Below are 26111 nucleotides of genomic sequence, written 5' to 3'. Positions count from 1 at the left end.
GAAGACAACCCTCAGAATGGGAGAAAATACTTGCCAACGAAGCAACGGACAAAGGATTAATCTCCAAAATATACAAACAGCTCATGCAGCTTAATACCAAAAAAGCAAATAACCCAATCCACAAATGGGCGGAAGACCTAAATAGACATTTCTCCAAAGAAGACATACAGAGAAGGACAACAAACACATGAAAAGATGCTCAACGTCACTAATCATCAGAGAAATGCAAGTCAAAGCCACAATGAGGTATCACCTCACAATGGTCAGAATGGCCATCATCAAAAAATCTAGAAAGAAAAAATGCTGGAGAGGGTGTAGAGAAAAGGGAACTCTCCTGCACTGTTGGTGGGAATGTAAGTTGGTACAGCCACTATGGAAAACAGTTTGGCGGTTCCTTAAAAAACTAAAAATAGAACTACCATATGATCCAGTAATCCCACTACTGGGCATATACCCAGAGAAAATCATAATCCCAAAAGAAACATGTACCATAATGTTCATTGCAGCACTATTTACAATAGCTAGGACATGGAAGCAACCTAAATGCCCATCAACAGATGAATGGATAAAGATGTAGCACATATATACAATGGAATATTACTCAGCTAGAAAAAGGAATGAAATGGAGCTACATGTAATGAGGTGAATAGACCTAGAGTCTGTCATACAGAGTGAAGTAAGCCAGAAAGAGAAACAAATAGTGTATGCTAACTCATATATATGGAATCTTAAAAAAAAAAAAAAAAAATGGTACTGATGAACCCAGTGACAGGGCAAGAATAAAGATGCAGATGCAGAGAATGGACTGGAGGACACGGGGTTTGGGGGGACAGGGGGGCCAAGGGGAAGCTGGGACGAAGTGAGAGAGTAGCATAGACATATATATACTACCAACTGTAAATAGATAGCTAGTGGGAAGTTGCTGTATAACAAAGGGAGGTCAACTCGATGATGGGTGATGCCTTAGAGGGCCAGGACAGGGAGAGCGGGAGGGAGTTGCAGAAGGGAGGGGATATTGCGATATGTACATAAATATAACTGATTCATTTTGGTGTACCTCAAAAGCTGTACAAGAGTGTAAAGCAATTATTTTCCAATAAAGAGGTTAAAAAAAAAAAGCAGTTGGAAGTGACCATGTTAATCAACCTTTTTCAACAGTGCTTTCTAGTGCTTTCTTAGCACAGAGATCAAAATATTTTTAATCAGGGTTTATTTCCATAGTTTACATATATTTTTAAGTGCACTAAATGTGCTTTTCCACTTTATCCTCCCTGCCACCCAGATTCTGAGAAACCCCTCAGTAGTTGATATACCATTTGTTTGCTCAGTCTCTCTGTTCCTATCTCTAACTACGTGTCTTCCCTTCCCTTCCCTCCCTCCTTCTCTCTCTCTCTTCTTAACACGTACCCCCGACACACACACAAAATAACATTATAGACAATGGGTATCAGTGGAAACCTTTAAAATTAATACTGAGGGTTCTTTTTCCCCTGAAATTATTGTACAGAATTTTGATTCTAGAGAAAGGTTCAAAAATAAATATTACCTGCAATTCAATCTTCCAGAGATTCTACTCTTAACTTTTAACAAGAAAATACTGTGATCAAAATGATGTTTAGGAGAATTAATCTATACTATTACCTAGAACAAATTAAAATATTTTCATAACATAGGCCCATAGAAAGTAATTCCTTATTTTGCATTTGTTGTACTGCCATTACTCTTAAGTTTAAATGGTACCAATAGTAAAAATCCTTGAACCTAAAAAAAAAAAAAAAAAAAAAGAAAATGTGAATATTCTCAAAATTATAGGAATACTTTAAACCACTGGATCACATCAACATTTTCAATTACTGAAAATGAAAAATATTTTAAATGGCTGTGAAAAAAAAAAATCAGACCAATGTAATCCTTAGTGCACAAAATCAGGCCATCTGTTCTTATGGCTCACTTAGGACAGGTTACAAATTCATTTACATGTTCACTTCCTTGAATTTTTATAAATACAAGTCAGCTAAAATCTCCAACCAGGGCAGTATTTATAAGTACAGAGCTCAGCAGTACTTTAAGTGACAATATATGTACATTTTGGCAGTGTCATGCTTCCACCTCAAAAGGCTAAGGATTTATTCCTGCTAAAAGTGAATAACCCATTGCTTTCAGGTTAGATTCAATCAAACTCAAATTGACAGTCATTCTGTAAAACTGGCCTTCTTAAAAGTATAAATGTCATGAAAGACAAAGAGAAGTTGAGGAACTGTTTCAAATTAAAGAAGGCTAAAGAGAATTGACAACTAAATATAACGCAGGGTCATGGGCCAAATCCTAGAGGAGGGAAAACTTACTATGAGGTACTGACAGATTCTCTCCTTGGGTATGTTCCAGAGCACTGTTTTAGCAAGAATCCTGCTAATAAGGCAGCTTATCCAGAATCCCCCACCCTCGATATCTGACCAAATTCCTCACCCCATCTTTCCCCCAGGCGAGGTCTGATCATCCTGGCCTGCCTTCAGCAAGAATCCTACGGTTGGTTTAGCCAGATTCCCCCTTACCACAGATGCTTCCTCTTAGGAGCTTTCCATCTGCCCACACTGTCCCATCCCCAACCCCAGGATCCTTGCCTATAAGTCTCCATTTTTCCTTGTTGTATTTGAAATTAAGCCCACTCCTATACTGAGGTCTCTTTTCCCCTACTGCAATAGTTTCAGAGTAAAATCTGTTTTTGCTGCTTTAACTAGTCAGGGTCCGGTTTTTCTTTGACAATACTGTAAAGTAAAACTAGCAAAATTTCAAGATGGATTGTATACGAGTATGATGAAAGTATTTTATCACTGTTGAATTTCCTGAATTTGAAGCTTACACTGCAGTTTCATAGAACAGGGGTTGGCAACCTTTTTCTGTAACAGGGCCTAATAGTAAATATTTTAGGCACAGAGGACCACATACAGCATATTCTTTTTTGTTTTTGTTCTTTGTAACCCTTTAAAAATTTAAAACCATTTTTTAGCTCAAGAGCTTTGTAAAAATAAGGGCTGAATTTAGCTCACGAGACATAGTCTGCTAACCCCAGATAATGTCCTTGCTCTTAACAATTATGCAATAAAGCATGCAAGGGTAAAGGGTCATGATGGCTGCAACCTATTCTCAAATGATTCAGCAAAAATAATAATGATAACACGTGAGAGAGAAGACAGCAAAATATTCACAATTGGTAAATCTATGTGAAACGTGAAGGGAATTCAGCATGCTATGCTTACAACTTTTCTTTAAATTTGATTTTTTTTCAAAATAATAAGTTTTTAAAAAGCCACAGATGTCCCTGGAGTTTTAAACCCAGAAGCCTCAATGTGCAAGCCTGGAGCATGGTTCTGGTGGCTCAGGAAGAAAAAGAATGAGAACTCTCACAAGGCAAAAGGTATCCTGTCATCAAGGTCATTTCAGTACATACCCATGGGTCCAAAGATATCTAGATTCTCCTGTCATCACCAGCAAACTCCTACAAGGCAGCATAACAGGCACTGTGACACCATCTGGGTGCTTAAAATCCATGACAATCTGGAAGTAAAGACGAAAGCATAAAGATCAATCCAAAATGTCATGTACCCCAAGGATAAGAACGACTTATTGACTCTGGCTATCCTTCCAGGCTAACAGAGATTAAAACGTGGTAATGCTTACAGGACAGCAAACTTTAAGGCACATAAGAATCAACTAATGACTAAAACACATATTTATGCCATAGAGAGACTCAGTAGGCATACCGTGAGGCTCAGGAATCAGCATTTCTAACAATCACCTGCGGAAATTATGATGCAGGTGGTCTGAGGAGCATATATGCTATGCAAAACACGAGGGTAGTGGTCAAATGCAAGGATTTCGGAGCTGAAACATTCATATCCTGGCTTTTGCCTTTACTGGCTGTATGACTTTTAAATCATTTAACACCTCTGTGTCCAGTTTCCTCAACTCTTACAGGATTGTTAAAAGGATATAAATTACAGTATCTGGCACATCGTAAACACAAAAACACACTAGTTATTATTATTCACAGAATATTAATAATTAATAATCTAAGGAGAAGTAACTATTAGATGAAGATTCGCATATAATCCATTTTGCCTTTAAAGTCACACAACACTTTAGATTTTAGAGACTCATTTACAAGAGATAATCAAAGAACACAAGTAGATTTTCAGCAATTCTTCCTAAATTACAATCAAATATTATAAAGTAGTAACATATAAAGGTACAACAGCCAAGAAAATGCTTCTGTTCTCAGGAAACCAAACACTGATGACTTCAGTCTAAACATAGCAGCAGCTGACAAATGCGAATTTTAAAAAGGCACGTCACAGGGCTAAAAAATATTTAAGTGAACAAATCAATCCATGTGAAAAATAAATATGAAAACCAAATATCAGTGGGATGGACACAATTTAGCGTAGTACCTTCATCAAAGGTAAACTCAGCACAGCACCTGGCACCAAGTAAGCACTCAGTAACTATCACCTACTACTATTAATAATAATATTGGATCAGATTAGGTAATGCACATGAAAATTCTTTGTAAACTATACAGAATTATACAGATCTAGGCTGTTTTTTTTTCCTCTTTTTCATCTGCCATTCCAATCTAAGTATGGAAAATAAAGTAAGATCATAGAATTTAATTTTCCAAACTATTCCAAATGATGACATATAATTTCAAAGAGTCATACTGCAAAAGCATTCTATTTTGTAAACACTGTAGATAAATTCTGAAGTTTTGGGGGTGAAATGTACTGATACCTGCAACTTCCCTGCAACATATAAATAAAAGAAGATTGACTGATACACAGAGCGTGGACAGGTGAACAGATATTTAATAAAGCAAGTATATTAACATGGTACCTGCAGTATCTAGGTGGTGGGTATATAGGGATTTACTGTATCATACTATCAACTTTTCTGTATGAAAATTTTTATAATAAAATGTTGGGAAAAGGAGAGAAAACCCCACTGTGGCCCACTTTTAAGCCAATATATATAGGCTTTAATTTTCTGAATAGACACTAAGGTCCACACATAAGAAAGAATAATAGCATATTTATTCATTGCATTATTAGAGATGATCAGTTGTGGCTTAAAGGAAGGAAAACTGTCTGGGTGAAGACTCTTGCTGGGAAAATATTTTGAGAGACCAGACTATAACTCATTCATTAGACAAATATTTATTAATTACTGTGTGAGGCATCAAAGACTCCAACGGTGAATAAGAGACATATTTTCTACGCACCTAGAAGTTACAGTTTCTAGCTAATTAACATTCAACATGTTTTAAAAAATACAAAATACATATATTATTTGTGAAATTCAAACACATTCCCCTCCTATAACAGAGTAATGATTTTAAAATAGGGAAATCTCAGTTTAAACAAATGATTAGAACTGACAAGACAAATACAACATGAAACTAATTAACATGGAAACATTTGTACTGAAATACAAAAGCCAAATTTCAAGGAAGAAAAATACACTACCAAACAATCCAAATGTTATGGGAATTATGCTAGAAAATGTACAGAATACTTATTAATGATTATTATTGATGATAATTATTGATTTACTAGAGGTCACGGAACTCAGGAGGACAGTTTACTCACTGATTATCAGTTTATTATAAAAGGATATGATAAAGCATACAGATGAACGCCAGACGGAAGAGATGCTCAGGGCCAGGAAAGGAATACAGAGCATCCGTCCCCCTTCTGGACACCCCACTCTCCCAGCACCTCCATGTGTTCACCAACCTGGAACCTCTCTATACTGCTGGGATTTTTATGGAGGCTTCATCACGTAGGCATGATTAATCACTATCTCCATTTCCAGCTCCTCGCCTCTCGCTGGGGAGTTTTTGTGAATTTAAGGAAATAACTTTTATTTATAAAATTAAATATACATTTCCTATGAAAATCAAATTTTTCTTCAACTATTCCATTATAAAAGTAAAATATTATCAATATCATCACAATATTGGGACTTCCCTGGTGGCACAGTGGTTAAGAATCTTCCTGCCAATGCAGGAGACACCAGTTCAATCCCTGAGCCAGGAAGATCCCACATGCCACAGAGCAACTAAGCCCATGAGCCACAACTACTGAGCCCACATGCTGCAACTACTGAAGCCCGCATGCCTAAAGCCCGTGCTCCACAACAAGAGAAGCTACTGCACTGAGAAGGCTGAGGACTTCAACAAAGAGTAGCCCCTGCTTGCCACAACTAGAGAAAGCCCACACGCAGCAACGAAGACCCAATGCAGTCACAAAATAATAAATAAAAATAAAATGATTAATCCTTAAAAAAAATCATCACAGTATCTGTATCTTAAATATAATGCTTGTTAAAGACAAAAGAAAAAGAGTTTTTCAAAAATTCACTAAGGATTCACAATAAATAATGCTTGCCAGCAACTGCTGAATCATTCTGCCCTGTGACAGCTTTGCTCCACAGGAGTTTTTTCCAATTATTCTTTTTGGTTTTACCTATTTTCTTTATTTTCTGAGATGGCAGAGTGAATAAAGATCAAGTTCCCCTGTCCCCCACCCAAAAAAAAAAGATCAAGTTCCCAGCGAGCTCCTTGTAAGACAGGAGGAAAGGGAGCAGGGAACAATCATTAAAAGAATGACACAGTATGTATTGAGGATACAACAAAAACTGGTTAGAACCAATTAGGTCCAAGAGGTCAGAAGATTCGACTTCCAGTAGACCTTGAGCCTTATTAGATCCTTACTGTAAGGCATTAGCATAGCCAAATGACACACCCACAGGCACCATGAGGTTCCCAGGCTGACCATAAAAGGCCAAAAAGTGGGCTGTGGCCCAGTTCCTGGAAATCTCTGCCCCTTCTCCAAAAAAGTTAGAATATCCCTCCCACTCATTAGCATGTGTAATTACCCAGCCCATGAAAACTAACCACTCCTGGCCACCTTCTGTCTATGGAATGTGTATCTCTCTAAATAAACTTTCACTTTACTATGGCTCACTCTAGAATTCTTTCCTATGTGAAGCCAAGAATCCTCACTTGGCAGCCCATCCCAGGAACTCACCCAAGACATGGGACATGACCATTCTCCCGCACCCCCTTCTCCAGCCACAAGGGGGCATGACTCAGGATAATGTTCAGGTCAAAGCAAACAAACAAAAAACCCTGGACATTCTGATCTTATAAAACCTTTAACACAACCAAAACACAACCAAAATACAACAGAAAGAAAACCCCAAACACAGCTGTCACTCAAGTATTTACTCAAGATAAGATAAGATGCAGGGACTTCCCCAGTGGTCCAGTGGTTAGGACTCCGGGCTGCCAATGCAGAGGGCAAGGGTTCGATCCCTGGTCAGGGAACTATGATCCCACATGCTGCATGGCACAGCCAAAAAAAAAAAGATAAGATTCATAACAGAAAAGCAAATGAAACAGATCTCCTCCGTGTTGGCTAAACAAGAAAATGAAAAAGTACAACGCTACTGGGAACACTTCTGAGAAAGAAGAAAAACTCAATCCTGATCCATATTGGTTAAAAATAGGCTGAGACCTTTAACCTTTTGAAACCCTTAAGGGTATATCAACAAGAGACAGTAAGATGTGAAGAATCATGTGTGATCCATAGAGAATGATGAAAGCTGAGAGGATAGAAGTGACTATATTTAGCTGGAGAAAATATTTCATACCTGAGAATTTAGCAGACTAGAAAGAAGTCCACCCATTTCCCATAGCCTGCCAAATATAAAACCTCTGTAGTGCACTAACTTTTCCACTGAACCCAAACTGTAACAGAGCAGAACCCTACGGGGCCTTCCTGGGACAGGCTCCCTCCCCCATATCCTCTGCTTTACCCAGAGGTAAAGTACCCAGATAACAGTATCTGATGCACATTTCCTGAGTTTTTTAGATGCTAAAACCAATGGAAGAAATAAACTACTTAGTGATTATGAGTATGTAGCCCCCAAACCTTCTGGTGCCTAAGGATTGATCACCATCAATCAACCAGAGAATTGTGCAGCAGCTGATCACATATCCAGGGACGCCCCCTCCCTCACCTTGCCTTTAAAAAAGCTGTTCTGAAACCCTTCGGAGACTTCAGGGATTTAGAGCATGGGCCACCCACACTCCTTATACTGGCACTTTTACAATAAATGCTGCACTTCCCTTATCACAATCCAGTGTCAGTAGATAGGCTTTACTACATGCAGGGGGCAAGCATAGGCTTTACTACATGCAGGGGGCAAGCAGACCCAAGTTTGGTTTGGTAACAAAATGAAGTAAATTTGCTTTCTATTTTAAATAGCAAACAAGTGATTCCACATACCTCATCATGGCCTTGCCTGCCATATTTAGACAAGTGGGAAAGGAGAAAAGGAAAAGGGGAGACAGACACAACTGCAAGGATACAAGACTGAAGCTATGAACTACTTAGAATTACAGCAACATCAAAAACGTCTGTCCATTGTGGAGGGGAAGAGGAACTCTGAACATTTTTAGTAAAAAATATAGTTTTTTGTCTCTCTACAAGATGATACTCCCAGAAGTATACTTTCCTAAGTTGCAAAGTAGCTGAAAGAGAAGCTTGCTGGTATACCATATTTTTCCAAAGCTGAGGAATCAACAGGAATTTTGCCTAGGACACCTTGGAGACCAATGGCTAATGTTAGTGATCTTTAAATCTCCTACCTATACCACATAAGTCTGCTTAGTTTCCAACCCTTAAGAAAAGTGAAAGTCAAGGACCACAACAAACCAGTTACACCTCCTTGTCTCCTACTGGGAAGGTATGTTTAAAAACACTAGGAGCGGATTCCTAGGTGGCGCAGTGGTTAAGAATCCACCTGCCAATGCAGGGTACATGGGTTTGAGCCCTGCCCCATGAAGATACCACATGCAGCAGAGCAACTAAGCCCGTGTGCCACAACTACTGAGCCTGCACTCTAGAGCCTGTGAGCCACAACTATCGAGCCCATGTGCTGCAACTACTGAAGCCCACACACCTAGAGCCCATGCTCTACAACAAGAGAAGCCACTGCAGTGAGGAGCCCGTGCACCACAATGAAGAGTAGCCCCTGCTCGCTGCAACTAGAGAAAGCCCATGTTCAGCAATGAAGACCCAACACAGCCAATTAAAAATTAAATAAATTAATTTAAAAAACAAAAACAAAAAAACCACTAGGAGCCATGAATTTATTTGCTAAATCCTTTGAAAACTGGAATCTCAAGATTACTAAGTCTTGTGAAAATGGAAGGAGACAATGACAGCAACAACACACTCTGGAATCAACACACAGGACATAGGACCTCCCATTCAAAAATGACTAAAGAAAGAAAACAAGCTCTGCTCTTCTGTCCTGCAGTCAGAAGCAATTTTCTAAAGTACAGGCCTTAATAGCCTTACCAAGAGGGGGTAAAAAAATCTTATACATGAAGGTGAAATGGAACCTTATAGCATATGAGGTTGATCTGCAAGTAGCAGATGCAGCAGCTAAATACCACTGGGGCCCAAAGGAACTTACTTCTCATTGCTTCTGAGAGAGGGTGTGAGAAGTAGAGCATCATTTGATGTTTCTGATGTGAAAACTTCCCTAGTTGATGAGACACCATGAACACACTTAGGGGACATACCTGGGAACTTGCCTACAGTATTGCATATATGAAACAAGCAAAATTGAATCCGATTAAAAGTTTAAAAGAAAACACCACAAACAAATCTACTCCAGAGCACACGTCAGCAAACTCCACTTTTCAGACACAACTCTGCCTTACAAAACTAGGTCTCAATAGCTGAATTAATAGAGTCTGCCTTCTCTTCCTCTTTACCCCCAAATACAGATGATTTTTCAATGGTTTCATCTGGCTGAGCGCAAAATTAAAAGACAAGGCATCTTTTAATTTAATGGCCTAAACACATTGCTAAGTGGCATAAAAGAGAAAAATATATACTGCATAACAGAAAAATAGGCTTGAAAATGAAAAGATGCTCAATTGGAGGCACTTTAGCCATCACTGAATATTCAATAGCTTAAACACCTATGAGATGATATGGTCATGCTTACGTGTCTGCATTGAGACCACGTGCTATCAGCTCACACTGTGGCTTCATTCGCTTGCAGGAACTGGGAAGTGAAATCCACCACCATTCAAAAAAAGGACTCTCAGAACAAGATCCGTCACACACCACTTCAGTAAAATTTAGTTTTACTTTGTATATGATAAGGCTATAATATAGGTAATGAAACATTTTAGCTTAAATACATTTTTTTTTGGATTTTATCCTTATTTACTTGTTAGATTCTGTCTAGTACATTATATTCCACAAATACTTGGGGATGAATACGTGAATGGATTCATCATAAATAATTTATTTGAAAAAACAGGTGGTGTATCTTACATTTTTGGAGAGAAGGCTTCCTAAATTCCATTTATTTAATGTCCTGGGCTTTCCTCCTTAAGCAAAATCAATCACCAGACTCATACACACAGGTAACTAACACAGGACAGCTAGCATAACAAGAACAGAAGCAGTCATACCTATACCTATTCCTGAAGCCCTGGCTGCCCCCATAAGGAGAAACTGACTTACTGTGGTGCTGTTAGGCAGGAAGTTAGCCAGGAGCAATGAGAGGCAGCCCCACCAGCTGAGAGTTCAATAGTCATCTAATCCCACCAAGCTATTTTTGCCAACCCTGCCCCGAACACGCCCCCATCAGCACTCCAAAATGGTCAGGGGACCCGAAAACCCCCCCACTGGCCAACTCAATGGGTTTTCCCCACTCTGGCACATGCACACCTCAGGCTGCCATGTCCAAAGATAACCTCTGGTGGCCATTAGGCTTATTAAATGTTCATAAATATTCTATGAATACATACATGTGATTATAACAGACTGAATTATGAGAAGGACATGCCCAGTAGAGCCTCTTGTTACATAACTTGCAGATGTCAACCAAGACTGTCAATCAATGACCTTGCCTTAAAAACTCTACACCCGAGCCCTCCGGGGCCATTGCCTCCCTTGGCCTGGCCCACCTCTCTCTTGAGGTGTTCTCTCTGTTCTCTCCTAATCTTCAATAACCTCTCATGCAATGGGTAAGACCTCAGATTCTTCTTTGTGTCCTTATTAAAAACCCAGGCCCAGGGGAGGAGAAGTCTCCGGACTCCCCTCCACTAACAGTACCTACCACAGGCCTAGCCTAGAATAGGTGACTGCTACACAATGAGGTATCACCTCACACCTTTCAGAATAGCGATTTACAAAAAGGAAAGAAATAACAAGTGTTAGCAAGGATATGGGAAAAATGCAACCTTTTGCACTGTTGGTAGGAATGTAAATTGGTGCAGCCACTAAGCAAAACAGTATGAAAGTTCCTCAAAAATTTAAAAATAGAACTACTATGTGATCCATAATTCCACTTCTGGGTATTTATTCAAAGGAATAAACATTAACTTGAAAAGATATGTGCTCCCCATGTGCATTATTTTTTTTTCTATTTTACCTTATTTTATTTTATTTAATTAATTAATTTGTTTTTTGGGGGGGTACACCAAGTTCAATCATCTGTTTTTATATACATATCTCTGTATTCCCTCCCTCCCTCGACTCCCCCCCCCACCCTCCCTCGAGTCCCCCCCATCCTCCCCCTCCCAGTCCTCTAAGGCATCTTCCATCTTCGAGTTGAACACCCTTTGTTATACAACAACTTCCCACTGGCTATCTATTTTACAGTTGGTACTATATATATGTCTGTGCTACTCTCTCGCTTCATCTCAGCTTCCCCTTCACCCCCCGCCCCCCCAAACCTCGAGTTCTCCAGTCCATTCTCTGCACCTGCATCCTTGTTCTTCTCACTGAGTTCATCAGTACCATTTTTAGATTCCGTGTATGTGAGTTAGCATACAATATTTGTCTTTTTCTTTCTGACTGACTTCACTCTGTATGACAGACTCTAGGTCTATCCACCTCATGACATATAGCTCCATCTCATCCCTTTTTATAGCTGAGTAATATTCCATTGTATATATATGCCACATCTTCTGTATCCATTCATTTCTTGATGGGCATTTAGGTTGCTTCCATGTCCTGGCTATTCTAAAGAGTGCTGCAATAAACATTATGGTACATGTTTCTTTTGGGATTATGGTTTTCTTTGCGTATATGCCCAGGCGTGGGATTACTGGATCATATGGTAGTTCTATTTGTAGTTTTTTAAGGAACCGCCAAACTGTTTTCCATAGTGGCTGTACCAACTTACAGTCCCACCAACAGTGCAGGAGAGTTCCCTTTTCTCCAAACCCTCTCCAGCATTTGTTGTTTCCAGATTTTGTGATGATGGCCATTCTGACCAGTGTGAGGTGATACCTCATTGGGGCTTTGACTTGCATTTCTCTGATGATTAGTGATGCTGAGCATCTTTTCATGTGTTTGTTGGCCATCTGTAAGTCTTCTTTGGAGAAATGTCTATTTAGGTCTTCCGCCCATTTGTGGATTGGGTTATTTGCTTTTTTTGGTATTAAGCTGCATGAGCTGCTTGTATATTTTGGAGGTTAATCCTTTGTCTGTTGTTTCATAGGCAACTATTTTTTCCCATTCTGAGGGTTGCCTTCTAGTCTTGTTTATGGTTTCTTTCGCTGTGCAAAAGCTTTTAAGTTTCATGAGGTCCCATTTGTTTATTCTTGATTTTATTTCCATGATTCTAGGAGGTGGGTCAAAAAGGATGTTGCTTTGATGGATGTCATAGAGTGTTCTGCCTATGTTTTCCTCTAGGAGTTTTATAGTGTCTGGCCTTACATGTAGGTCTTTAATCCATTTGGAGTTTATTTTTGTGTATGGTGTTAGGAAGTGTTCTCATTTCATTCTTTTACATGTAGCTGTCCAATTTTCCCAGCACCACTTATTGAAGAGGCTGTCTTTTTTCCATTGTATATTCGTGCCTCCTTTGTCAAAGATAAGGTGTCCATATGTGTTTGGGCTTACTTCTGAGTTCTCTATTCTATTCCATTGATCTTCCTTTCTATTTTTGTGCCAGTACCATAGTGTCTTGATCACTATGGCCTTATAGTATAGTTTGAAGTCAGGAAGCCTGATTCCACCTACTCCATTTTTCCTTCTCTACCATGTGCATTATTTACAATAGCCAAGACATGGAAGCAACCTAAGTGTTTATTAATGAATAAAGAAAATGTGAGACACACACGTGTGCATGTATGCGTGCATGCACGTGCGCACACACACACAAAATTATTCAGCCATAAAAAGGAGAAGTCTTGCCATTTGCAACAGGTCCAACATGGATGGACCTGGAGTGTATCATGCTAAGTGACATTAGTCAGACAAGAAAAACAAATATCAATACTATATGATCTCACTTACATGTGGAACCTAAAAAAACAAAACAAATGAACAAATCTAACAAAATAGAAGCAGACTCAGATACAGAGAACTGGTGGTTCCAACAGGGGAGGAAGATGGCGGGATGAGAGAAATAGGTTAGTGAGAGTAAGAGGTATAAGCTTCCAAACTTACAAAATAAATTAGTCACAGGGATGCAATGCATAGCATAGAGAATACAGTCAATAATACTATAATAACACAGATAGTAACTAGTCTTATCATGGTAATCATCTTATAACATGTAAAAATATCAAATTACTATCCTGTACACCTGAAACTAACAGATATATATGTCAATTATACTTCAATTTTTAAAAAAAAAAAGCATATGCCTCCAGAAACACCAAATGGAGATAACAATTACAGCAGATTTTTAGTGCAACTAGAAGCAGGTTTCCCCCTCTTTACAACTTTTAATTAAAAACTATATAATGGCTACAGCAAGTGCAGGATGATAACTCATGGCCAAACTTATTGAACATCTTTTTTAAAAAAAAAAAAACCTATATAATGAGACTTCCCTGGCTGTCCAGTGGTTTCCAATGCAGGGGGTGTGGGTTCGATCCCTGGTTGGTGAGCTAAGATCTCACATGACTCACAGCCAAAGAACCAAAACAAAAAACAGAAGCAATATTGTAACAAACTCAATAAAGACTTTAAAAACAGGCCGCATTAGGGACTTCCTAGGTGGCGCAGTGTTTAAGAATCTGCCTGCCAATGCAAGGCACACAGGTTCGATCCCTGCCCCAGGAAGATCCCACATGCAGTGGAGCAACTAAGCCCGTTTGCCACAACTATTGAGCCTGTGCTCTAGAGCCTGTGAGCTATTGAGCTCATGTGCCACAACTACTGAAGCCCACGCACCTAGAACCCATGCTCTGCAACAAGAGAAGCCATCACAATGAGAAGCCTGCACACCACAATGAAGAGTAGCCCCCACTCGTGACAACTAGAGAAAGCCTCCGTGCAGCAAAGAAGACCCAACACAGACAAGAAATGAATAAAAATAAGTAAATAAAATTAAATAAAAGGTAAAAAAAAAAAAAAAAAGAAAGTAAGTAATAGGAAGAACAAAGCTTGCTTTTTCCCATTCCTTCACTTCCAGCTCCCCACAAGGGAAGGCATACCTCAGCTGACTGGTTAGCCTGGAGCCCAACCTGCTTGGATGAGCCCTTTCCTCTCTCTTTTTCAAATCCAGCTGGTTTGCAGAATCTAATTTATGCTTCCTCATGTCCTTTGTCATAGGGGCAGCCTCTGCCTCTATGTGAAATGTCTCTGGCTGTACTAGTGTAAAGGACAGTATGTCTAATTCAGAGGTGAAGTATTAGTAAGTCCACTTGGCTACAGATCCAAAGCTATGATCTTCCATGTTTCCTCAGTAGTTAAGTTGACAATCTGATATTCATTTATTTTTTATCTCATTTCTCAATTGGTTACACAGTTAGGAGGAAAAGACAAAGATGTTCTTTACTGGTCCCCTAAAGCTACAAGCCAGGATAAAAGGTAAAATGAAAATAAACCAGATACAGAAAAGCTCTTTTGCCTTCCTGTCCTCATTATTTTTGAAAGCACTTAATAAGAATCTACACATATAATTAAGACAGTTTTGTCTTATCAAACAAACACACTAGCTCTGTAGTCACAGTATCAATATGGTCACACAAGCTTAGCAAAAGGTAAAAAGCCGAAGTACTACAGTTAGTGATGGGAACTAAACAAATGCAAAAATAGTAGTAAACAGTATTTGCATCCAGGAACAAGATCAGGTTTGGAAACAACCTCATATTTTAAAGATTCTTCTAGATTTGAAATTCTGATTTCAATCTAAAATTCCATCTGCAGTTTGCATGGATTGCTTTAAATCATGCTTTTGATAGCTTCTTTAGCAGTTCAAACAAAGTACAACTATAAAAACAAGTCAATGAATAAACATGAACTTCTTATTCTTCATTTGCAAAGATAAGGACGTTACCCTCTACCGCTCAAAGTTTTTGAAGGGAATGAATCATATAATGTACGTGAAAAAGTTTATCAAAATTCCAGACAAATTTTAGTTTTGTTTTTCATCTACAGTCTGCAGCTACTACCTTTAGCCACTAGATGGCAATGTTGCCACAGTAAATTACTGCAAAATGGCAGTCTGGTTTTTATCAATATTTAACTTCTAGAAGTAGAATGTGTAAAAATTAATTTACAGGGCTTTTCCTGGCATCTGATGAACTTACAGATAAAACTTTGTACACCGAAAAGAAGAGACTATGATAATTTCACATTCTGTAACAAATGAAAGTACTAATGGTGATTCCTTATATTTCATTTTTAAATCTTAATTCATTTGAATTAAGAAATGTGAGAAACCCTATGAAAAGGACATTATATAATGTAAGACATTTGTTGGTAGCTAATAAAAGTATCTGAATATTTACCTCTGACCCCAAACTGAGAGAAATGATCTCATCTTCAAAAGCAGAATGCGTATCAATATGAGCAGGAATTCCTGAGGTGGAAGATAGGATAACAGGTCATTTTTCCTTTTAGCAGATTTATGACAACTCTAAATACAGCTTCACAGTATTATGGTGAAAACATCATTTGATTAACAGGAAGGTACCATAATTTTGGTTAAAAGGAAACATTTAAAGTGAATGTGAATAAAATTAAACTAAGTCTAAACTAAAAATATAACTTCACGTTAAAGCACCATTGTGACTTGATTATAAAATCAAGACTTAAGAGTCACTGCTTAACTAGGACATTTACCCAATTCCAGCCCAAGAGGAAGATGTGAAAGAATACTAACAAAGTCATTTTGATCTCTGAATACTGGATTCCCAAGTACTTGAAGAACAAAAACAGGACTTCCTAGGTGGCACAAGGGTTAAGAATCCGCCTGCCAATGCCAGGGACACGGATTCAATTCCTGCCCCAGGAAGATCCCACACGCCATGGTGCAGCTAAGCCCATGCGCCACAGCTATCGAGCCTGCGCTCTAGAGCCCATGAGCCACAACTACTGAGCCCATGTGCCGCAACTACTGAAGCCCATGTGCCTAGAGCCCGTGCTCCGCAACAAGAGAAGCCACCACAATGAGGAGTCCATGCACCACAGTGAAGAGTAGCCCCCACTGGCTGCAACTAGAGAAAGCCCACGCACAGCAACGAAGACCCAACACAGCCAATAAATAAATAAATAAATAAAATTTATAAGATTTAAAAAAAAAACAAAAACAAACAAAACAAACAACAGCCAGGTGTGCAGACTAATCTTACCAATAATTAAGATATGGCTTCTCAATCTATGTTAACTGAGTACCTCTTGAAAGGAACTTTGCTACATGGTGAGAGTACATAATGCTAGCAAGACACAATCCTCGTCCTTCAAGGAGCTTACAGACCAATGAGCTATCATAAAACAACCTGATAAATGCAGGGAAGGAAAAAACCCCACAACCCCTGCCATTAATAAAACCCTCAAGATCATTTGATTAGTACCAATATCACATGAAGATGCTGCTAACAAGTACAAAAAATCAATAACCTAAAGATTTTTCACTAAAATGTCGTCCTAGAATTGCCTTCCATATTCTCAACGGAAGAGAAAGAAAAGCAAGATGATCTTCTGTGTACCTGTAAATTATTTGATTTCTTCCATTTTACATGCCTTTGTTTTTAAAATAATCTTCTTCCTCTCTAAAAAATTGCTGAGAGGGGAACAAAAGAACAACACAATAGCAATTGTGTCAGTCTGTTTATACTTGGAGATGCAAATTCCTCAAGAGACTGCAGAGGGATTAAAATCAACACGGGTAACAAACAAAAGTAAATTACTCTAAAAGTCAGTTCAAGCTAAAAAATAATATCTTTGATCTTAGAGAGTTACATAACCCACTTAGTTTTGAAATACATGACTGGAATTTTAGAAGAAGAAATACTCACCATGCCCAGGTTCATACTGGTTTACAGTCAGTTGATCAGGTTTATGTTTAATGAAACCTTCCTTCAACCATTTCTCCAGAATGCTAACACAAATGTTCGGAAGACCTGAAATCATTAATCACAAAGGTGAAACATATTAAAATATTTACTTTTCCTGTTTTACTCAAGGATGAAAAAACAGTTACTGTGATAAAAATCAAGCAGCTTTTAGTTTAGTAGCCAGAGCCAAACATAACAGTAAACTCACAAGGAAAACAAATAAAAACAAGAATCTTTTTAAAGTTATTTTATTGATTTTATCAAACAAAACATACAAAAGAACAATTTTGCAGATAACAATTTTGATATTTTGTAAAACAGCAATAAAAGTATAAAATTTACTATTTTATATACTGGAAATCAGGCTGACCACTCTCTTTTTTGTTATTTTAAATTATTGATTTATTTTAAATTTAATTATTTCAAATTATTTGTCTTTGAAAAACACTTTTCAAAGTGGAACTAACTTACTTTTATTGGAGTCATAAATATTATTTCATGAGGCAAAGGAAATCCTTAAACAAGATAAAAGTCATAAAAATGCAGATAAATTTAACTCCAACAAATAATTCTACCAAAAGATTAATATCCAGATTATACAGTAAATTCTTATTGATATAGGAGACCACCCATTAGAAAAAAACTGGCAAAGAAAATGAAAAAATTCAAAGAAAAGGAAATAAAAATGGCCAACTTCACTAGTAATAAGGTAATTATAAAGTTAAAAGTTGTACAATATCACGTGCTGCTAGGGGTGGGGGAAGGAGGTGCATACTTCGTGAGAGTAGGTTGGTATAGCTTTTTTAGGGTGCAATTTGTCAGTGTCTATTGACATTTTTACATGAACATAACTTTGACACAATTCTAATTTAGTAGTTTCCCCGAGCAACTTTTGCTTAATGCATAAAGAGGTGTGTATAAAGATATTCACTGCAGCTCAACTTGTAAAAGCTAAAAACTAGAAATCACCTAAATGTCTAGCAAAAGGAAACTAACTGAACAAGCTATTTTTGAACATTCAATAAAACGAAAACCTATTTAAGATCTCTAAAACACACTGTGATAATGTTATAATATATGAATATACAATTTATAACATACAGCATAACACCACCTGTTAACAACTATATACTTTTACAGGTTATTTGGATGTAAATTCATTTATAAGGATTGAAATAATATACACTAAATTGGTACTGGTACTACTTCTAAAGAGGAGTATCAGAATAAGGATAGTATTCAAGAGAAATCAAATTCAGCTTTATTTGTATATATAACACTTTTAACACAAAACTACACTACTTAGTTAATTAAAATGATTTAAATTTAATCAACTGTTTCATAAGTTTACCTACAAATGACAAGTGAAAAATAATCTCAACCATCATATCCTAATACATTAAATGTTTTTTCCTGAATCAGCCATTATGATTAAAACAATTACTTACCCCCAGGTAATGGCTTATCTTTATCTACATTGTTGTTCTCATAGTGAAATTCATAGCCAAAATGCTTTACTCTTCTGTGTTTTAAGGATTTTTGAACTGTATGAAGAGAAGGAAGTAAACTATTTAGGAGGAAAAGAATTTCATTCCTTCATATATTTCAAAGTCAACTTTATGAATAAGGATTCGTTTAGTAATGGTAACTTTTGGCAACTACTAAATTACTGTCTTTAATAAAATTAAACATTCTACCTCATATCTGCTATTCTTTTAAGTCTAAAATTGAAACAAACTTTTAAGGCTTTCACCCAATCAGTCTGAAAGCACTAAACATGTCCCCTGCCACTCACAAGCCTGCTAATGACCAGAGTCAGTGGAACTAATCTGTAAATTTCTCCAGGGGGTTCTTATCACATTCTAATGATATGGTACTGAACTGCTGATTCCTCATAGGAAATTTGCCTTACGGTAGAGAGAACAAAATAAGATAATATACAGTTGTCCCTGGGTATCCTTGGAGGATTGGTTCTTTCAAATACCAAAATCCAAGGTCGATAAAAGTCTCTTACATAAAATAGCGCACTATTTGCATATAACCTACACACAACTTTCACATCCTCCAGCATGCTTTAAATCATCTCTAGATTACTTGCAATAGCTAGTACAATGTAAATGCTATGTCAAATAGTTGTAAATAACAATGTAATGCTATGTAAATAGCTGCCAACATGCGGCAAGTTCAAGTTTTACTTTTTGGAACTTTCTGGAAATTTACTTTTTTTTCAAATATTTTCAATCCACAGTTGATTGAATTCATGGGTATGGAACCCACGGATACAGATAACCAACTGTATGTGAAAGGGCTTATAAATGTTAGCTCTACAAATGTTGGCTAATAAATATTAATTGGTTTGTAGTTTTAAATTTATACCTAAATAAACACTATTTATTACTAATGCTCTTAAGAATCGTTGGTATGACTTACCTAACATTGGATCCAGGGTACTTTCAGTAATTTTGAGGAAATAGTTTTAATAAACCAAAGAAGGAAAAGGCATTTTGCAGAAACTCTTAAATATCAGATTTAAAATTTTACTTACAATTTTGATTGTCTGTATCTTCTGTCCAGGTAACACTTTCCAAAAGGATCTTCTCATCATCAGAAGAAATAATTTCTTCTATTACCTTGAGGCCTGGAGGCAAGGTTTGAAGCCCCAACTCTTTCCACTGCGCTGTGGGAAATGAAATTAACATAGTCAACGTACAAAACTTAAAGTTCTTGTAGACAAATAATTCTGTCCAATAGCCATTTAACAGTTCATAAAACCCTAAACCTCACTGTTAGAAATAAGAATGCTGAAAGGCACACAACATATTAAAAATACAAAAATAAAGGCTAAGATAAAAATTATGGTACATTTTATCCACTGCAATTACCAATAGCAAATAGAACAGAATTTACTTATATATTTTGTTTGAACACGATTAAGCCACTTTTTATATCTCACTAAGAAAGAAGGTTTCTCATATCTACAGTATGCCGCCTCCATAAACTAACTAGATTCTAAATATTGAATACAAAAATTTAAATGCTCATTTTTGCTACTATGGTCAAGTAATAGAAAAATGTAAAATAACAGTAATGGTGGTTTTTCAAAAAACTAAATATAGATGTATGCCATTCTTGGGCATATATCAGGACAAAAATATAATTCAAAAAGATACATGGCACCTCAATGTTCACAGCAGCACTATTTACAATAGCCAAAACATGGATGCAACATAAACATCCACTGACAGATGAATGGATAAAGAAGATGTGATACACACACACACACACACACACACACACACACAATGGAATACTACTCAGCCATAAAAAAGAATGAAATAATGCCATTTGCAGCAACATGGATGGACCTAGAAATTTTCATACTGTGGGAAGACATTCAGGAGTCTTTCTGAAACCTTGAAAATGTTACTAAAAGTAATTAAAGTATGTGGGCCGAGCGACTGGATGCAGAAAGTCCTGCTGAAGCAGTAGAGGAGCTAAGGGTGCTGGGCGTGGAGACTATGGGGGCATAGGCAGAAAGCTGACCCTCTCTGGGGGCGCAGCCCCTTTCTCACTGCCTTCCTCATATCACCCTGTTTGGCCCTGGAGGATGGCTGGTTAGCCAGAGACGGGTAAGATTCCTCACGGGAGGAACAACCTAAGACAGGCACAGTCGCAGAGGGGCCAACAGGGGTGGGGTACAGACCCTTAATCCTTCTGAGAGAGGTCTCCTGCCCCCAGGGCTGCTTTGCTCTCCGCACCCAGCTCAAATCCACACCTGCTCAAATCGGACCCAGGAGGCAAACAAAAATCATTGCCCCAGTCATGTGAGGCCTTTGATTGTTTATGGGATTAACCTGGGAGTGTTAGACCCTTAGGCTATGCCAAGAACTCAATAAAAGCAACGTGGGATCAATCAGCAATGTTCTTGATCCTAGAGATCTTGAGTCCCCGGGTCCCATCTTTCTCTTCAATCTGTGTCTGTGTTTTCTTTAAGCTTGCGGCACCCGTCACTCACCTCGAGTCACCGAGCTGGTCTCGGCAACATACTAAGTGAAGTAAGTGAGAAAGACAAATACCATATGATATCACTCATATGTGGAATCTAAAATACACCACAAATAAACTTATTTACAAAGCAGAAACAGACTCACAGACAAAGAAGACGTTGTTGGTTGCCAAAGGAGGGTGGCGGCGGGGGGAGAGGGATGGCTTTGAGAGTTTGGGATTAGCAGATGCAAACTATTATAAATAGAAAGGATAAACAACAAGATCCTACTGTATAGCACAGGATCTATATTCAATATCCTGTAGTAAACCATAATGGAAAAAAATATGAAAAAGAATATATAAGTGTATATACATACACATATATGTGCGTGTGTGTATATATATATATATATATATATATATATAACTGAATTACCTTTCTGTACACCAGAAACTAACACAACATTGTAAATCAACTATACTTCAAAAAAAATACATTAAAAAAAAAAGAAAGAATCTGGATCTAATACAGGATTTCGAATAAAAAACACTCCAAAACTCATTTCATGCAATTTCTTACAGTGTTCAATATGCTGAATGGGGGAAAACCCAAGGACAATATTTTCTGATTGACACATTCCTAAACCATACAATTTTCAAAAGCTGATCACAAACACAAAATATGAAAATAATCTAGTTTTCAAAATTTGAAAGCTTAAGTCAGATTTAAAATTAAGTACATACAGATACTGAGAATTATAACTTCTAAAATATATTTAATCTTTAATTTAATTTAAATTAAATCTTTAAAGGAGTTAAAGTTTCCTTTGAGTCTTATTTTAAAAAACATAAATTTGATTATATTATACTCACATACCCACCCACAGCATATCTCAACAAAACTCTTCAATTGCCTAAATAGGTGGCAAATGAATATAATAGAAGGAGGTGAGATGTCTAAGTCAAAGTTCATCTCAATATATCTCATTTCCATGGGTCAGTAGTGAAAAGATGTAATAATCCCTGCAGCAATTCTGTAAATCAGTCTGCAAAGCTTTTATTTAAATTATTTACTTAATAATTTAAATTAAATTAAATTTAAAAACCACAAAATCATGTTGGACAGCACAGGTATGAGACAGGAACATATTCCCATCAGCACACAACATTCTGTTGGACCTTGCAGCTATAAATAAAGCTTTGGAAATCTCTGGTGGCTAAAGCGGTTCCTCCATAATAATGAACCTTGGCACATAATCATTTAGATCGCAATTAATTCCTAAGTGTTTAATTGAAAGCTCCTGGGTAGACAATGTAAAATAAATTGGTGATCTAAATTTTCAACAATAAATTTTGAAAAACACAATTAGATAGCAGGGTTCCAAAATAACATACAGACACAATAAATATATTGCTAGGTTGGTGGGACCGGCTCCTTAGAAGTAAGCTATGTCTAAATCACCTCCCTTCAACTACTAGTCCCATGCCTGTACAAACTAGGCACTTAAAGAATGTTTGTTAAACAAACAGGGGTTAACTGATGTGTAATTTTGCTTCACAATAACTGAAACTTCCAACTTAGGTATGAAAACTCACACAAAAGCAAAAACCATTTTAGAAAGCTACCTGGGGACTTCCCTGGTGGCGCAGTGGTTAAGAATCCGCCTGCCAATGCAGGGGACACAGGTTCAAGCCCTGGTCCAGGAAGATCCCACATACTGTGGAGCAACTAAGCCTGTGCGCCACAACTACTGAGCCTGTGCTCTAGAGCCTGAGAGGCCCAACTACAGAGCCCATGTGCTGCAACTACTGAAGCCCACGAGCCTAAAGCCCATGCTCTGCAATGAGAGAAGCTACCACAATGAGAAGCCCGCGCACCGCAACGAAGAGTAGCCCCGAAGACCCAACGCAGCCAAAAATAAATAAATAAATAATTAAAAAAAAAAAAGATACCTGTATGATATACCTTTTTCCACAAAATTCAAGTACAGAATGATCTTTTGTCCTAAATCATCCACTATTTCTTTTCCATTGAGCATATCATAGGCTTTCTTGGATTCTTCTGTAGTTTTGTATCTTACACATGAGTAGGGCTTATCAGGTGGCATGAAGAGAGCATCCACCAATCCACACTTCTCTAAAACCAGGAGCAGTTGGTTCCTACTCACTCCGTTACCCAAACCACCGTTGGCAATAATCAGGCTCTTAAAAAAACAAAAAAAAGAAACATGCAATTGATATCAACCTGTTATTTTTAAATAAAATTTTAAAATAAGATACTGTAAATAATATTGATTTTTAAATAGGCTTTCCAGTAAAATATTCAATTCTTAATGACCATACATACAAATTAAAAGATAACTTTCACTGTTCATAAATTTAACATAATGAAACAGAAAGCGGAGGCAGAGAGATGAAACAAGGTTTCACATAATACCTGCTTTTTTGCTAGATACTGTTTTTACCTACTCAGTCTTCATTAACATAACCTTCACAACAAACCTACAAAGTGGGTAATACTAGCCCCACTTCATTGAGAAAGAAACTGAAAATCAGAAAAATGAGGTTAGGGTGGTGATTAGTTGGAGCTGGGCTTCAAATTTACTTCTGTCAGTTTCTAGAATTCATACTTTTTGATATAACTATTATACAATGTTTACTAAAAACTAAATGTAAAGGTACTGGCTGGAAGAAAAAAACAGCTACAAGTTCTACTGAACATAAAACAGGAAAAATTTCCTCTGTGTATGGGCTATTCAGTCATTTTGCAATTAAAGTTTTTTCCTTTGTAAATATCATGCTTACTTCCTGTCATTTGCAATCCTGTTCAACTTTATTCAAAGAATTTGGTGGGAAAGAGGTCTCCTATTTTTATTCTGATGCTTATGGCCTAGTGCCCTTATAGTCCCTGTACTTCAAAAACATTCTACACAGTGTTAAGATCTTTAAACTTTGTAGCAAAACAAAAGTAAATAACTGATGGCCAACCCTCATCTGTTTCACCATTTACACCTCCTACTGGCAAAACTTCTCTGAAAAGGGCCAGATAGTAAATATTTTAAGCTTCACAGGTCATATAAGCTTCTGTCACAGTCTTATTTTTTAACAACCCTTAAAAATGTAAAACTCATTCTTAGTTCACAAGCCAGATGTGAGCTGAAGACAGTGGTCTGCCAACACCTGATTTATATGAAGCTGGAGTTTAGAACATAATGTATTAGTTTCATATGCATAAAATGGGAATATCTAGAACTTTGTTTTAAAAGAATGTAAAAGAATTATTATAAAATTACTATAAAAAGTTCTGTTCTGGGGCAGCCAATGCTTCATATGTATGTAAGTACACACACACACATAATAAACACACTAATAGAATACTATAAAATATGGTATAAAATTTAGTCTCAGATGGCTTGTCCTGGACCTCATTCAATGAGGTTATAAATTCAAGTACCAAACTATCTTGGTTATATGTAGCCATAGTTACAAAAACATTTCCAATATTCCCAAATCTAAGGAACTGCAAAGGTTTTGTAAATGTCAAGGGTCCACTGCCCCACCTAGGAATCGGGGAAGACAGTGAGAGGTGACTTGAGGACTACTAGGGGTCCTCAAAAATGCTATCCAAGCGATCTGTGGGCAGTGCTAAAGGCTAACCACACAGAAATGAGTGCAATTGGGGAGGGAAGGGAGGAGATTATTTACTATTACAGGTGAGTTACATAATATGCTTAATTTAATACACAGTTGTTCAGCCCAGCAATTTTTCCAGTAATATGAAGAGAATTCAGATTTCTTTTAAGTTATCTTCAGTCCTGATAATTTGAGGATCACGGCTCTAGAAAAACCTAACAATTGCTATAAAGTTGTACAAAGGCACCTATACGTAAAACATATAGTGAAAAGAGCATTTGGTCGCCCCTAGATAAATAATATATAATTGGAAGTCCTTCTACAATTGTTTTCTCTTCCTTTCTCCTATTGATGAGAAAAATTAATCAAGTCCAAATAAAATGACACTCTGGAAGCCATGAAGGTGAGATTAAAGCTTCTAGAGATCTGAAAAAAAAAAGTCAACCTTGATATCCAGCCAGGCCCTGTGGGGCTCCTGGGCACAAAGCCTTTCTGTGTCCCCTATTTCTTTGATTATAGGAAAATAGCCTTCACTCAGCCTCCATGACCTTCCCTGAGTTCCAATGGGCAGATTCAAGCAGTTATTAATTAGTGAAGGGAGGGGATGCATGAGACCTGGGAGAAACAGTCAAGAGCAGCCTTAGGGTTGGTCCTGTTCCCCCAGCAACAAGACACACAATATCTTTGAGCTATTCTGCAGAAGTTGAAACCCCCTCCAGGTGCGAGAAGTTAATGACTAACAATGGTACGCTGCCCACAAGCACACAGACCCCAGACCAGCTGGACCTGAAGGTTGATGATGCCGACTCCTACTTAGCTCACCACCAACCCATCAGAAGAATGCAGGACTGTGACTGCCTTAATCCTTATCGCCTACACCTGACCACAAGCCTGACTATAAGACCTCTCCCTAGTCCTCAGAGAGGGGGCACAGTTCTTGAAGTGCTAGCCACTGTGTTCCCCCTTTGCCTGGCAAAGCAATAAAGCTATTCCTTTCTACTCCTCCAAAGCTCTGCCTCTGTATTTTTATTTGGCATTGGTAAGCAGAGGCCAGGTTTTTCTCAGCAACAACCTCAACCAGAAACAAGTTTCAGAGGCA

At 37.6% G+C, this 26111-nt stretch overlaps 1 protein-coding gene across 5 annotated transcripts in view; it reads right to left on the bottom strand.

The window, feature by feature from the left end:
- Positions 1-26111, bottom strand: part of ALKBH8 (alkB homolog 8, tRNA methyltransferase) — a 68533-nt gene that overhangs the window by 35307 nt on the left and 7115 nt on the right. For 4 of the 5 annotated variants that reach the window (XM_057695235.1, XM_057695238.1, XM_057695236.1 and 1 more), the window contains exons 3-8: positions 23346-23583; positions 19938-20069; positions 18841-18936; positions 17354-17458; positions 15845-15915; positions 3449-3555 (exon numbers count right to left, since the gene is read on the bottom strand). In XM_057695235.1, coding sequence (XP_057551218.1) covers positions 3449-3555; positions 15845-15915; positions 17354-17458; positions 18841-18936; positions 19938-20069; positions 23346-23583 — 749 coding nt within the window. The remainder of the gene's footprint in view (positions 1-3448; positions 3556-15844; positions 15916-17353; positions 17459-18840; positions 18937-19937; positions 20070-23345; positions 23584-26111) is intronic. The other variant, XR_009047461.1, reaches the window with a different exon arrangement.

This window comes from Hippopotamus amphibius, chromosome 9, assembly GCF_030028045.1.
Source record: "Hippopotamus amphibius kiboko isolate mHipAmp2 chromosome 9, mHipAmp2.hap2, whole genome shotgun sequence".
NCBI classification, from domain to species: Eukaryota; Metazoa; Chordata; class Mammalia; order Artiodactyla; family Hippopotamidae; genus Hippopotamus; species Hippopotamus amphibius.
The sequence above is the reverse complement of the archived record's forward strand: the minus strand, read 5'-3'. Positions and strand labels throughout refer to the sequence as shown.